This window comes from Copadichromis virginalis, linkage group LG5 (assembly GCF_057382275.1).
Source record: "Copadichromis virginalis isolate Kocher_CV1m ecotype Utaka linkage group LG5, C_Virginalis_male_GT1.1, whole genome shotgun sequence".
NCBI classification, from domain to species: domain Eukaryota; kingdom Metazoa; phylum Chordata; class Actinopteri; order Cichliformes; family Cichlidae; genus Copadichromis; species Copadichromis virginalis.
The window spans coordinates 12,770,153-12,784,493 of NC_140622.1; the positions used below are offsets into that span (position 1 = coordinate 12,770,153).

Here is a 14,341-nt window from a genome sequence, read left to right on the forward strand (position 1 = left end):
CTTCCAGGCCGTTGGCTAGACATTGTCGTTGTTGCGGCCGGCCTCCGGACCTGCCCCGCCGTCGCCGTCCGCACGGTCGGCCCCCTGAACTGTTCGGGCTCCTGTGCTGTTGGCCCCCGGGCCGGCCCCCTGAACCGTTCTGTTTTGGACTCTGTTTTCTTGGGTTCCGGTGTGTTTCTGTTGTTGTTGTTGTTGGGTTTTTTGTTGTTGTTGTTTTGGACTCGTTTTGTTTTTTGGCCCTCTTGGTGCTCTTGTTTTGGTTTGTTTCGATGTGCTCGTTCAAGCCCAAAACACACTAGATTTTTACATTTTCGTTTTTAACATCATGCATCAGCATTGTTTTGGGAAATATTGATTAGATAGTAATAAAATGTTGGCATGTTTACGATGCCTGTTTCACATTTTCATTGCCCAGTTATAGCTCCTACTCTTACCAGTAGCTGAGATTACAGTTATAAAGAGAACTGATTTCATCTTATTGGTGCTGCCCTCAACAACAGTCCCAGTTTCTCATGTACCCCGTTGGGAAAATTAATTGTCCAGCCCTGTTTTGAAAGTGTCTAAGTTAAATACATTTTCCAGTAAATAGGAGGAAACACGAACAGTGTTTGAAACCATGAAAAAGGGACACATATTGACCAATCTTGAGCACATCTTTAATGACTGTTTTGCACATATTTTAATACAAGGAAACACTGAGACAGTCTCCAAGTACTTGACACTGTTGAGATTATTATGTATGCAGCACTATGAATGAAAGCTGTCTTGTGTTGGTTGCTGGTTATTGGTGCTGTAAGTGCCTGCGGATTTGAATATTTATTTAAAAGAATTGCATTTTGATGATTTCAGCAGCTGGTACGGCCGTGTGGCCTCTTCTTAAACAGATTTAAAAAGGCCGGAAACAATGTAGTCTCTCACATGTCCGTCAATGAGGCCAGTCCCATTATTGTGAATGAACCAGCACGGAACATTTTCCCCGTTCTTCACATCGTTCCTGAAATCCCTCTGCCAGCCTCTGTTGACAGAGAGAGATGTTTCATTTAGAAGATTCACACTGCGAGAGCACAAACACAGCAACAACACATTTAAAATTCATTTTGCATGCAAACACTTCCAGACTGAAGTCTTTAGTGTACCTGGTTACATTGAGCTCCTGTCCTTTCACATACATGGTGGCATCTGGTTTCTCTGGGACTTTTCCTGGATGCAAGTGTGCCACCTCATAGTTAATCCCATGATAGAACTGACCTGGAGGATGGTAAACCATTTAAATTATAAAAATATTTGAATTTGGACCCTTTCCAACACTGGTAATTGTAAATTATACCTAAATAATTTGAGTTTTGCTGTATTTGTTTTACTGATGCAAGAGATTAGTGGTCCTATATTGTTGTTAAATATTATTTATTAATAATTGCATTAACATAGAACATGGAAACATCTTCAAAATCATCAGTGATAAACCACAAATTTAGAGAAGAAATGTGTCATGTTGTACCTAGCAGGCCATGAACACCAGGGGACAGGAGGTGACTGTCCAGGGTGTAGAAACCCAAGTAGTCCCGGTGGTATGGGTGCTTCTTCCACACTTTGTGAAGCAAAATCACAAACTTAACTGAATCTCTTAGTGTTACAGTTAGGCTGCGATCCTTGGTCACAAGAAGATCCACACTGTAGGAGAAAGAATAAAAATCAATCATAAGAGCTTGAAAAGAAGGCAGTCTGACTTCTTTCAGTTTCATGGAAATGTTTCATCTCACATCTAAGAAACGTCTTTGATTCAAAAACCAAAAGGTGGAGAGTCCCAGGTATTTAAACCACAGTGAGGGTTGTGCCTTAGGAGGTGATCATTGGCTCATGATTAATCATGCAGAAAATCACATGAGCCAAAGTGTGAAAAAAAGCAGTGGATCATTACCACCAGACCTTTTGAGAGAAACCACTGTGAGACCTTGCCTCACCTGTCATGTGGCCTACTCGTAAGACTCCCTGGATGATGGAGAAACTATGTAGACCTTTTTTTTTTTTTTTTGCTGTGACTTTAACAATGTAATCACTCACTTGGATCCTTTAATGGAGGCTGCGTCAGACCAAAGCAGTTTGACCCATTTGCCATCCTGGAACAGCGAGATGTCCTCAGTGCTCACCTCTAGCCTGACCCCAAGGGTCTGGTGGACAATGCCAAAACGCCAAAAATAGGTGTTTATTTTCCCATCAGGGGGAGTTTTCTTGTCTCCAATAATCTCACCATTCACCAAAATACCTGGAGACAGTGGGATCCAGTCAGTCACATGATATCTGGACTTTCTGGCACATATTGCATAACTCATGTATGAACTGAGGAAAAAAATATCAGTACAAGTTTTCGATCTATAAAATTATACATGAAGAAAAACAACGACGACACTAAGACTGCATTTCCTAAGTCTTAAGACAGCTGTGTACACGGGGCTGACCTGAATTTGAGTCTCTGACCAGGTTGAAAATGGTTCCTGGTTTGTCGTTGATGTTGAAACACAAAGCATCACCTCGGTCTGGTAGCTCTATCATGAAGTGAGGATCTCCATCCACTGCAGGGGCCCCAGAATAGTGTGACAGGAATAAATACATATTGCAGAAAAACACACAAGCAACATGAAGGTCATGACGTTCCACCCATGAAAAGTCCACACTCATGGGTGGAACCACGTCCATATACTTCATTTTAGTTCCAGCTACATAATCTTAAGTGTTGTTGTCAGTGTTTTGAAACACTGATACTGTTTTCAAAGAAAATCTGTCCATCACAGGCTCTATATTAAAGATGGAGATAGTTTCTGGATCCAAAAAGAGAAGCAAATATGGAGATGTCTTAAATCTGCTGTCATTCTTATGGCCAGCAGGGTTTCAAAAAAAAAATTATATTTATCAATATCTTTGGGAAATGGCACACGGTTTCAGTGATCTATTTCCTGACTAATTTATAAACATGGGGTTCATTTTGTAAACTGTCCCCATTAGAATAAAAAGGAATTCAAAAGCAGCATATTAAGAAAGGACTACAAGTGAGCCTTTCCTTACTCAGAGCCAAAAAGATTGCTCTCCTTAATGTTTCATCTGCATCTATCCATTTTAACCAGAGTCTAAACATGTCTTTTCATTCAAAGAAATGGCATCTTTCTGGCATACTATTGAAAACATGCCAACAAAGCTAAAATTTAGATGAAGCCAAAATTAGTCATTATCTGAGAGCAATGAAGAGCATTTCCACACATCTTTGGACCAGTTAGTGCAGAAGGACTTGAAATAATAATTAGCAATAATTTAAAGTGGCACCAAATTTAAAGTGGAGCAGTCACCAAGTCCTATGTTTGTGAAAGATGCCATGGCATTTTATCTAGTTAACTGTGCCTCTTAATGCAGATCTGTAAATATCAGCAAAGTAAGACGTCATGGCTGGAGCACAATCTATCCTATCTGAACTGTATATGATGTACTTACCAAAATATGCGGGTGCTGGCTGGTAATGCCGTGGATACGACTGCGCAGGTATATAATTATATGCTTTGAACAGGGAGAATAAAATTCAAATCAACACGAATACAACAAATTGACTTTGTCCCATAAATCTTTTTTGTGATTTATCGTTACAAAAACAATCACTTACTCATTTTTTCAGCCTGCTGTCTTTGCTCTGTGAGAAAAAACAGACAGATAACAGTTTTAAACTGGAGCTCCAGCTTCTGCTTTTATACTTCACTAAAGAGGAATAATATGTGGAAAATGTAAACTCAGTCACCAGTTCTCTTCATGAATGAGCTGCAGCCATGCTTTGCTTTTGTGGTAAAGCTTGACTGCAGCCATTTCAAAGTGACACTTGACAAACACACACAACCACACACACACACACACAACCACACACGCACACACACACACACACACCTCTCCAATTCATCAGTCAATATAGTTTTTGTCTCTTTAAGAAAAGCCAGTCCAGTGTTTTACATTTTTAAACTCTGTTTTCTCCAGGTACCTTCAGTCAGCTTGTCAGCAATAAGAGGGCTGCTTGTCGAGTCTTCGGTTTCGGGCTTGGTAACAACCATGGATGTGAGAGGGGTGACAAAGCTGTACTGCAGGGACATATCCAGGGCCTTGGCTGTTGTGTTGGCTTTCTCATCTGGTGTACCGCTCTTGCTGCCAGAAGGAAAATATATGTATTACTACAGGGAAATCTATAAAAGAACATCAAATGATTAAAATGAGCGTCCTGGTAAAAGAACAAGTGTCATCAAAGACTACATATCATACCATATTTCTTATGAGAACAATGTGCCTTAGCAGCCAAACTGAACTGATTTAAACTGACCTCTTGTCCAGTAACTGCTGGATAGTGAGGTAGGCCCACAACCGCTCGGTAAAATCTCCAAAGATGTACTCCTCGTCTGGGTAAAAAACATCCCAGTCTGCAGCACTCACTTGACCCTGGACTCTGAAGTCTTCTTCGAGCTTCAGGAGAAACAAAAGATAAAATCCATATGAACCAGAGTAAAACAAATAAATATAGGCTATGTCTACTCAATGTCTCAATGTTTCTGCCATTTTTTGTGTTTTTCTTTTTTTCCTCACCCCCTGTCCAACCACTTCCACCAGGAAGTTGTCAAGGTCGTTGTCCATTAAATGACCAGCCACAACAATCTCTGTGCCATTAAACAAGTAGCTAAAGTGGCTGGTGGTCAGAGAATCCACTACATTGTCAGGATAGTGCATGTCCACCTCTAAAAGTAGAGGGCTGGCCACTTCATCGTAGAAACCCTGAAATAAATACACACACTTTATCACATTTGCATGTTCCAATTTTCTATCGTAAACTCAGCATGAAATAGTGACGGCATGTAATTCATAGGAATATGGCATAACTGCAGTGCTTTAAATGAAAATCTAAGAAATCATGACAATGTCTGTCTGGCTCCTGAAATCAAACCCACAGAAGAGGGCCCTGAAAACTGAAGGGTTTGCCTCCCACTCTTCTTTTAAATAACCTGGGAACCACAAGTAAGAGAGCGAAGTGCTCTGTTCAGGTGCTACATTACTTTGTTTTGGTGGTCTTTAAGAGAAGGTGGGATCTGAGTATTTAACACCTTGTATATGAAGATTGAATTTGATTTGGGATGTAACAGGAAGCCAATAAAGAAAAGCCAGTATGGGAGAAATACTTACTGGCTTTTAGTCAGTACTCTCACTGCACCATTTTGGATCAACTGAAGGCTTTTAGTGAGTTTTTTTAGAAGTTAGAAATGCATGAACTAGTTTTTCAACATCATTCTGAAACAGGATGTTTGTAATTTCAGAGATATTGCGAAGATGCAAGAAAACAGTCCTGCATATTTGTTGATTATGCACATTTAAGGACATATCTTGGTTAAAAACAACTATGGCTTTAGGGGTTTTTTTTTCTGCAGCCGAAGTAATTAGTGTGTATTATCTGGCTTCACTGATAGATAAAGCTGGATATCATCTGCATAGAAATGAAAATGAAATGTACACTATGCCTTCTTGTTTTACTGCCTAAGGGAACCATGTATAATATAAACAGAAATGGTCCGAGCACAGAACCCTGCGGAACTCCATAACGAATCTTTGTGAAGAGGATTCCCCATTTACATGAACAAATTAGAGTCTATTAGATAGAATTTATTTAAAACGGTTACACTGCAGTACATTTGACACCTAAAGCATACTCTAATCGCATCTTTTAAGAGCAAAAAACTCTTTTTCCAGGCTCAATGAAGAACTTCTAATTAGTGAGAAACCATGTTCTTCTCCTCTTGAGTAAGGTATGCATTTGTGAGTTATAATAGGGTGTGAGGTACTTCTGATTTGAGGCTATTTTCAGGGAAGCAGTCAGTGGCAGGTTTTGATTTGGGTGACTTGGGCTGTTGACCAGGGCGGTATCGTGGTTGGGACGGCATCATGGCATCTGCAAAAAAAAGTTGCTTGCACCCATCCTGCCTTGACATCATGCCAGCACATTTTGGAGATTGCATAGGCACATGTCTATTTGCGAGGAGTAAGGGTGCCCTCCATTTATGAGGTGCCTGCTCCTTGCTGCACAGGGAGGAGAGGGGTGGAATGGCAGAGTACTCTCTGGCTGGCTAATGCGGCACCTAAAACCAGCTTGCAAAATAAAACTAAATTGAAAACCAAACAAATCAGGGCTGTCAACGTTAACGCCCTCATCACGATTAACACATTTAAAATTTTTAACGCAATTAATCCATCTGGAGCGCAGAATGACTCAAAATCGCTGGCATGTCTCTGTCAACGCATTTCGGTAGTTTGTCCAAGTTTATGTTGTAGGGTTGGGTGTTGATACTGGAGTGCAAAATTACTGATGGAAGATGGAAAAGAAAAGTTCAAAGCCATCAGGTCCTCAGCTTAGAAAAAAAAGAGAAAAGAAGAGAGAAACGAGCAAAAGATACAGGCAAGCAGATGTGTCTTTGGATAATAGCAGGTATTATGTATGACATGTATCCTGAAACAAGATAGCATTCATTAGTAGGGATTGGGACAACTTCTGTTTACCTTTCTTAGCCACTTGGCTATGATCGTAAGCAGTAGGCAGACAGTAGACACTGATGTGGTTTATTGACTCTTTTGGACTGTTTTCAGCACAATATTAATTAGCCATTAATTGGAAGAGCTGTAATGTTGATTTGTCTGCTATTCTCAATGCATGACGAATTATAATGACTGCTTGTTAGCCATTTGCATAGTCTCTCTCTCTCTCACTATATAAAATATTTATCTTGTTAATTTCAGTACGTTTCCATCATCAGTTTTCACAATAAGATATGTTAATGTATAATCCTTAATATGTTTTGTGTGTGTGTGTGTGTGTGTGTGTGTCAGGGGGTGGCAGAGGGAGTGTTTGCCCAGAGCACCAAACAGGCTAGGACTGCCCCAGGGAGCAGTGATGGTAATAATGCCATTAAAATGGTAAATGGTAAATGGCCTGTATTTATATAGCGCTTTACTAGTCCCTAAGGACCCCAAAGCGCTTTACATATCCAGTCATCCACCCATTCACACACACATTCACACACTGGTGATGGCAAGTAACGGTGTTACTTTTTTCAGCAATTAGTAATCTAACTAATTACTATTTCTGTCATTACAATGTCGTTACTGTTACTAAGAAGAAAATGCAGTGCAGACGCCTTACTATTTTTCAACACACAGAAGAAGGCTGAAGCTATGGTGGCCCTGAGAGGCCAAATGGACTGCAACTTCAGAAAACACTTGCAAAAAGAAAAATGCTGCCAAAAGAAAAATGCTGCAATAAGAAAAATGCTGCAAAAAGAAAAACACTTGCAAAAAGAAAAACACTTGCAAAAAGAAAAATGCTGCAAAAAGAAAAACGCTGCAAAAAGAAAAACACTGCAAAAAGAAAAACGCTGCAAAAAGAAAATCGCTGCAAAAAGAAAAACACTTGCAAAAAGAAAAATGCTGCAAAAAGAAAAACACTTGCAAAAAGAAAAACACTTGCAAAAAGAAAAATGCTGCAAAAAGAAAAACGCTGCAAAAAGAAAAATGCTGCAAAAAGAAAAACACTTGCAAAAAGAAAAACACTTGCAAAAAGAAAAATGCTGCAAAAAGAAAAATGCTGCAAAAAGAAAAATGCTGCAAAAAGAAAAATGCTGCAAAAAGAAAATCGCTGCAAAAAGAAAAATGCTGCAAAAAGAAAAACGCTGCAAAAAGAAAATCGCTGTAAAAAGAAAAATGCTGCAAAAAGAAAAACACTGCAAAAAGAAAAACACCTGCAAAAGCACACAAGACACAACGGAAATGTTTCTGGGGAGACAATAACCCGACAGACCAGTTGCACGAACCAAAACATGCTAACAAGTGCACTGGGACTGGGAGACACTTCAAAGAAGTGGAAGCGGGGCGGCCAAAGAGTAAGCTTTTGTAGGTTTTGCTTATAATAACCAGTCCGCTGTAACTGTATGCCAGGCGTTTATTATCAGCCAACATGAACGTCCGTACACTCGTTTTTAGGAAGTACACATAACATCTAGAGAGAACCACAGCGACACCTGCTGGAACTCTCCGTAACGGCAGCAACAGGAGGCAGTATGGACAAACATAACATTGCTGTTATCTACATCCCCCTTTTCAGTTTTTTTTTCTTCTTCTTAATTTTGCACTTTTCAGGCAAACCCAAATCAAACAACACCACCGTGATGGAAGAACTTATCAGGTTATGGATTACACAACAAAATGAGGCTTCAAATATCAAATGAAATTCACAGTAATCATTGTCATAACTGCGACAAATATGCAACAACATAACACGAGATAAAACACATTTCAAAACAGAAAATACAGCACCGGTGTGCTTTTAATCCACGTATTTACTATTCGGTTTAGACACTCTACCAGATCTGGTTCGGTACAAGTTGTCATCAGAGCGTACTTGGCATTTTGTAGGTGTTATCACCTGTTCTGACTGTTTTGTGCCATGTTGTGGTGGGTTGAGTTGAACTGTTTCATGTTTGTTGGTTTGTGTTTTATTAGGTTCAGTTTCATCCACTCGTCGAGATGAGTCCAGTTCATCTTGTGTTGTAGCGAGCTTTTCGGGTTGAGGCTCGCTCACAGGCAGAAGATGTTGTCTGTTGCGCCTGTATTCTTTTCCACCCGACTCAACGACATATGAGCGAGGTTCAGCACATACTTTACTTACAACTCCAATCTTGTCATGTCCTCTCTGTGTTTGTAATCTCACCACCTCGTTTGGTGTTAATGGACTGAGCAGCTTGCTGGACTTGTCGTAGTGCTGTTTTTGAGTTTTACGCTTTTTTGTGAGTTGAGTTTTGATAGTGGTTGTCACTTTTGCTGTTGGTGTTAGCAGTTTTTTGCACACAGGAAGGGTTGACCGCGTTCGTCTTGATAGCAGCCTCTGTGCTGGTGAGCCAAGAATGTTGTCTCGTGGCGTGTTGCGTAGATGTAACAGGTTCAAATAGAAATCAGTTCCATCTCTTTTTGATGTTTCAAGGAGTCTTTTAGCACTCCGGACAGCTCTTTCACTGAGTCCATTTGACTGAGGGAACTCAGGGCTGCTTGTGACGTGTATGAACTCCCAGTGTGTGGCAAACTCACGAAAGGTCTGGCTGGTAAACTGGGTGCCATTGTCTGAGTACAGTTTCTGTGGTATCCCATGTACTGAGAAGTGGTGTTTGAGTTTGTTAATGACTGAGGCCGATGTTAGGTTTTCAAGTTTATCTATTTCAAACCATCCAGAATATGAATCCACGAGCACAAGGTAGTGGCGATTGTCCCATTCGAATAAGTCTGTGGCTGTGATGGACCAGGGAAGATCAGGAATTTGGTGTAGTTTCAGGGGTTGTTTTTGTTGGTGAGGCTTTAGACTGTTGCAAATGCTGCATGATTTGACTTTGTTCTCAATGTCAGAGTTTATTGTCAGCCAGAATACGCTGTCCCTTGCTCTCCTTTTTGTAGACTCCATGCCTGGATGTCCCTTGTGTAGTTCCTGCAGATAGGTTTCATGTAGTGATGCTGGAACGATGGCTCTGTTGCCTTTCATAATGACATTGTTGTCGATGATTAGTTCATCGTGGTAGCTGAAGAATGGTTTTATTTCTATAGGCACACTACTTGCTTGTTTTGGCCACCCCTGCTGGATGTAGCGAGCAAGTGTCTGTAGGGTAGCGTCCTTCGAGGTGTGTTCGGTGAGCTCTTGTAGGCGTTTTGGTGAGATGAGCTGAAGTGACATTACCTCGAAGTCGCGCCCCTCTTCCTTTAGAGGTTGCTCATCCAGCGTTGGTGTGCGAGAGAGTGTGTCTGCGATGTAAAGGTGTTTGCCTTTCTTGTACACCAGAGTCAAGTTGAACTTTTGTAATCGTAGCATCATGCGCTGTAGCCGTGCCGGGACTGTGTGGAAAGGTTTGTTTTGGATTGTGACCAAAGGCTGATGGTCAGTTTCAATCACCACTGGCTTTCCGTAGATGTAGTCGTAAAACCTGTAACATGCGAACACTACAGCTAGTAACTCCTTCTCTATCTGAGCGTACCTTCTCTCCGTTGGAGTTAAAGTTCTTGATGCATATGCCACAGGTTTGTCGTCCTGAAGGCATGCAGCCCCCAGACCATGCTGGGAAGCGTCACATGTGAGAGTCACTGGCTTGTGCATGTCATAGTATTGAAGTACTGGTGGGCTAGTGAGGCATGCTTTAAGTTTGTTGAAAGCATCCTGCTGATGTTGAGTCCAGCTCCACACCACATCCTTGTGAAGCAACTGACGAAGTGGTGCCGACAGTTCACTTAAGTTTGGGATGAACTTGCCCAGGTAGTTGATCATTCCCAGGAAACGTTGGAGAGACGTCTTGTCCTCTGGTGGTGGCATTTCATTGATCGCGGAGATTTTAGTTGGATCTGCTTTTAGTCCTTCGTCAGTGAATATGTGTCCCACGTAGCTCACTTCTTTAAGTCTGAACTTGCACTTTTTTGGATTCAGTTTGAGTTTTACTTGTCTGGCTCGCTCCAGAACCTTTTTTAAATTTTTGTCATGCTCCTCTATTCCTTTGCCTCCCACTATGATGTCATCCACTATCACTGCGCATGGATATCCCATGAATATTTGTTCCATGGCTCTCTGGAAGACTTCAGAAGCGGTGTTGATGCCAAAGGGCATCCTCAGGAATTTGAATCTGCCGAAAGGTGTTGCAAACGTAGTGAGAAGAGATGAGGCAGGATCTAGTTTGATTTGCCAGAAGGAGCTCTTTGCATCCAGAACTGAGAAGATGGTTGCTCCCGACATCTGAGCAGCTACTTCCTCCACAGTTCGCATGGGATGGTGAGGTCGCATTAGTGCCTTGTTCAGATCCCTTGGATCAATGCAGATACGAACATCATCTGTATTCTTTTTGTGTGTTGCGACCATGTTAGATACCCATTCCGTGGGCTCCTCCACTGGTTCAATTACTCCCAGGGCCTGCATTCTTTGAAGTTCCTCTTTAACTCTTTTCTGCATAGGAACAGGAACGCGTCTTGGAGGGTTGACGACAGGTGACACGTTTGGAGTGAGTTTCATTGAGTAAGTTATAGGTAAGTCACCGACTTCATCTTTAAACAGGTCTGTGTATTCATGAAACACTTTCTGCGCTAGTGTCTCATCCTGATCTGTGTCAACTTGGTAGACTTCCTTGCTGAAACTAACCAGTTTCATTCGCACGCTGTCCTTTAATCCGATGATGGGTTGCACATCGTGTTTTACAACTTGGAATTGCAGGTCATATAACTGTCCAGCTAGCTTGCACTTGAGAGTAACTGTGCCTGTGGTCTTGATCTTCGTGCCTCCGAAAGCAACAAGATTTACCTGTTTTTGTGACTTGAATAGGGTTTCGTTGTTGCCGATCTTTCTGTAAGTGTCTAGTGAGATTACGTTACATTTTGCCCCAGTGTCTACTTTTAGTTTGAGGGCCTTATCAGAAACTTTGACTGTGCAGTATCCTTCTTTGTTGTGATTGTTCTCACCCTCCATTGTTAGGTGCTCAATGCAAAATGTCTCATCACTGTCTGGGTCAGCATCCTCTGAAATTTGGTTCACTTGTTTGCCTCTGTGATGTGGTTTTGCTGATCTGCATTGTTTTTTGTAATGATTGTATTTTTTGCAGACGTGACACTGTTGTCCGAAAGCAGGACATTGCTCCCTTTTGGCTGGATGCGAACCGCCACAGTTTCTGCAATTTTGAATGTTCGTTAGAGGTTTATTTATTTTCCTTTTGAACTTGCCATGTTTAATCTGTACAGTGTCCACACTAGCAGATGTAATATGCTTTGGTGTAGAGAGGGCTTTGCTATGTTGATCTGTGAGCTCGCTTATTTGGCATATACGCACCGCCTTGGCAAGAGTGAGTTCCGTCTCTTTAAGAAGGGAACGTCTGACGCTGTCACTGGTTATACCACATACTAATCTGTCTCTGATTAACTCGTCTTGTAGTGCACCAAAGCTGCAGGTTCTGGCCATGTTCTTTAACGTGCTCACGTATGCTTCAATGGTTTCACCGGGTTTCTGTTGTCTTTTGTTAAAGTTATGCCTCTCCATTATGACATTGGTCTCTGGGTTGCAGATTTCCCTGAATTTTCTCTTTAGGCATGCGGGGTCTTCCCTCGATTCCGCGGCGACTTCTACTATGCCTTCAGCTGATATGACTGCGGGGGCATACGTGAATGATCGCTCTCTTTCAATGGCCTCTGGTCCCGCCAGATTGAGGAGTATATAGGCCTTAGTCTTAGCATTTTTGTCACTGTGGGCAGCGGCGATAAAGATGTCATATTCGCGCTCGAACTTACGCCAGTTTTCAGCGACGTTGCCGTCAAAGATGAGAGGATCTGGGCGCCGGAATCCGTCCGCCATGTTGTGCGGTGATTGCTTTTTTCGTCGTCCTTACCGGCTCCGCTTTTCTTCTTGGACTGTGCAGGCTTTCTAATATATCCCACTTCTGACACCATGTAGGTTTTGCTTATAATAACCAGTCCGCTGTAACTGTATGCCAGGCGTTTATTATCAGCCAACATGAACGTCCGTACACTCGTTTTTAGGAAGTACACATAACATCTAGAGAGAACCACAGCGACACCTGCTGAAACTCTCCGTAACGGCAGCAACAGGAGGCAGTATGGACAAACATAACATTGCTGTTATCTACAGCTTTCAAAAGTTAGTTCTGAATATTATGTCACTTATTTATGTGCAAATGTTTAATAATGAAGAACATTAAAACATTACTGTTGGCCACATGCCGGCAAAGTTATGTGACATTAGCGATGTTTGTACTTTTAGCGTTTACTTTGTTTTAAAGCCTATACTTTATACGCCGTTCGATAGTTGACCTTAATCTTACAGAGAATCTGACGATTTTGTGGATAATTAAAGTCAGTCATATATCCACAAACACAACAAGCTGAAAGTCAGTGAATGCTGCTCAGTTTGCGGTCCTGAATATCACGGCACAAGCAGGATTCACTACACTGTTAATGTTAGCTATGTTATATTGCTGCCTCTGTTCGGTGGTGTCGAGCCAAACGGACTTTAACGTGTGTTTGAACGAGCTGACGGTTTACTCGTTAAGCTGAAAGATATATATATATATATAAACCAACACCCAGCACGCCCCTGCGGGCGGTTTATCCTTCAAGCTCGGGTCCTCTACCAGAGGCCTGGGAGCTTGAGGGTCCTGCGCAGTATCTTAGCTGTTCCCAGGACTGCGCTCTTCTGGACAGAGATCTCCGATGTTATTCCCGGGATCTGCTGGAGCCACTCGCCTAGCTTGGGAGTCACCGCACCTAGTGCTCCGATTACCACGGGGACCACCGTTACCTTCACCCTCCACATCCTCTCGAATTCTTCTCTGAGCCCTTGGTATTTCTCCAGCTTCTCGTGTTCCTTCTTCCTGATATTGCTGTCATTCGGAACCGCTATATCGATCACTACGGCCGTCTTCTTCTGTTTGTCTACCACCACTATGTCCGGTTGGTTAGCCACCACCATTTTGTCCGTCTGTATCTGGAAGTCCCACAGGATCTTAGCTCGGTCATTCTCCACCACCCTTGGGGGCATCTCCCATTTTGACCTCGGGACTTCCAGGTTATACTCGGCACAGATGTTCCTGTACACTATGCCGGCCACTTGGTTATGGCGTTCCATGTATGCCTTGCCTGCTAGCATCTTGCACCCTGCTGTTATGTGCTGGATTGTCTCTGGGGCATCTTTACACAGCCTGCACTTGGGGTCTTGCCTGGTGTGATAGACCCCAGCCTCCATGGATCTTGTACTCAGAGCTTGTTCTTGTGCTGCCATGATTAGTGCCTCTGTGCTGTCTTTCAGTCCAACTTTGTCCAGCCACTGGTAGGATTTCTGGATATCAGCCACTGTGGTGCTGACACTCACCAGTCCCCGGCCCCCTTCCTTCCGCTTAGCGTACAGCCTCAGGGTGCTGGACTTGGGGTGAAACCCTCCATGCATGGTAAGGAGCTTTCTTGTCTTTATGTCAGTGGCTTCTATCTCCTCCTTTGGCCAGCCTATTACCCCAGCAGGGTACCTGATCACGGGCAGGGCGTACGTGTTGATGGCCCGGATCTTGTTTTTACCATTCAGCTGACTCCTCAGGACTTGCCTGACCCTCTGCAGGTACTTGGTGGTTGCAGCTTTTCTAGCGGCCTCTTCATGTTTCCCATTCGCCTGCGGGATCCCCAGGTACTTGTAACTGTCCTCTATGTCTGCAATGTTGCCTTCTGGTAGTTCAATCCCCTCAGTTCTGACTACCTTCCCTCTCTTTGTTAC

At 42.5% G+C, this 14,341-nt stretch overlaps 1 protein-coding gene across 2 annotated transcripts in view; it reads right to left on the minus strand.

The window, feature by feature from the left end:
* Positions 1 to 634: 634 nt before the first annotated feature.
* LOC146709042 (inter-alpha-trypsin inhibitor heavy chain H3-like) overlaps positions 635 to 14,341 on the minus strand; it is a 40,268-nt gene continuing 26,561 nt past the window's right edge. Inside the window, exons 15-24 of one of the 2 annotated variants that reach the window (XM_085456008.1) lie at positions 4,606 to 4,791; positions 4,346 to 4,485; positions 4,013 to 4,173; positions 3,647 to 3,673; positions 3,481 to 3,543; positions 2,457 to 2,570; positions 2,062 to 2,263; positions 1,499 to 1,671; positions 1,137 to 1,248; positions 635 to 1,015 (exon numbers count right to left, since the gene is read on the minus strand). In XM_085456008.1, coding sequence (XP_085312134.1) covers positions 877 to 1,015; positions 1,137 to 1,248; positions 1,499 to 1,671; positions 2,062 to 2,263; positions 2,457 to 2,570; positions 3,481 to 3,543; positions 3,647 to 3,673; positions 4,013 to 4,173; positions 4,346 to 4,485; positions 4,606 to 4,791 — 1,317 coding nt within the window. In that variant the 3' untranslated portion in view covers positions 635 to 876. The remainder of the gene's footprint in view (positions 1,016 to 1,136; positions 1,249 to 1,498; positions 1,672 to 2,061; positions 2,264 to 2,456; positions 2,571 to 3,480; positions 3,544 to 3,646; positions 3,674 to 4,012; positions 4,174 to 4,345; positions 4,486 to 4,605; positions 4,792 to 14,341) is intronic. The other variant, XM_085456010.1, reaches the window with a different exon arrangement.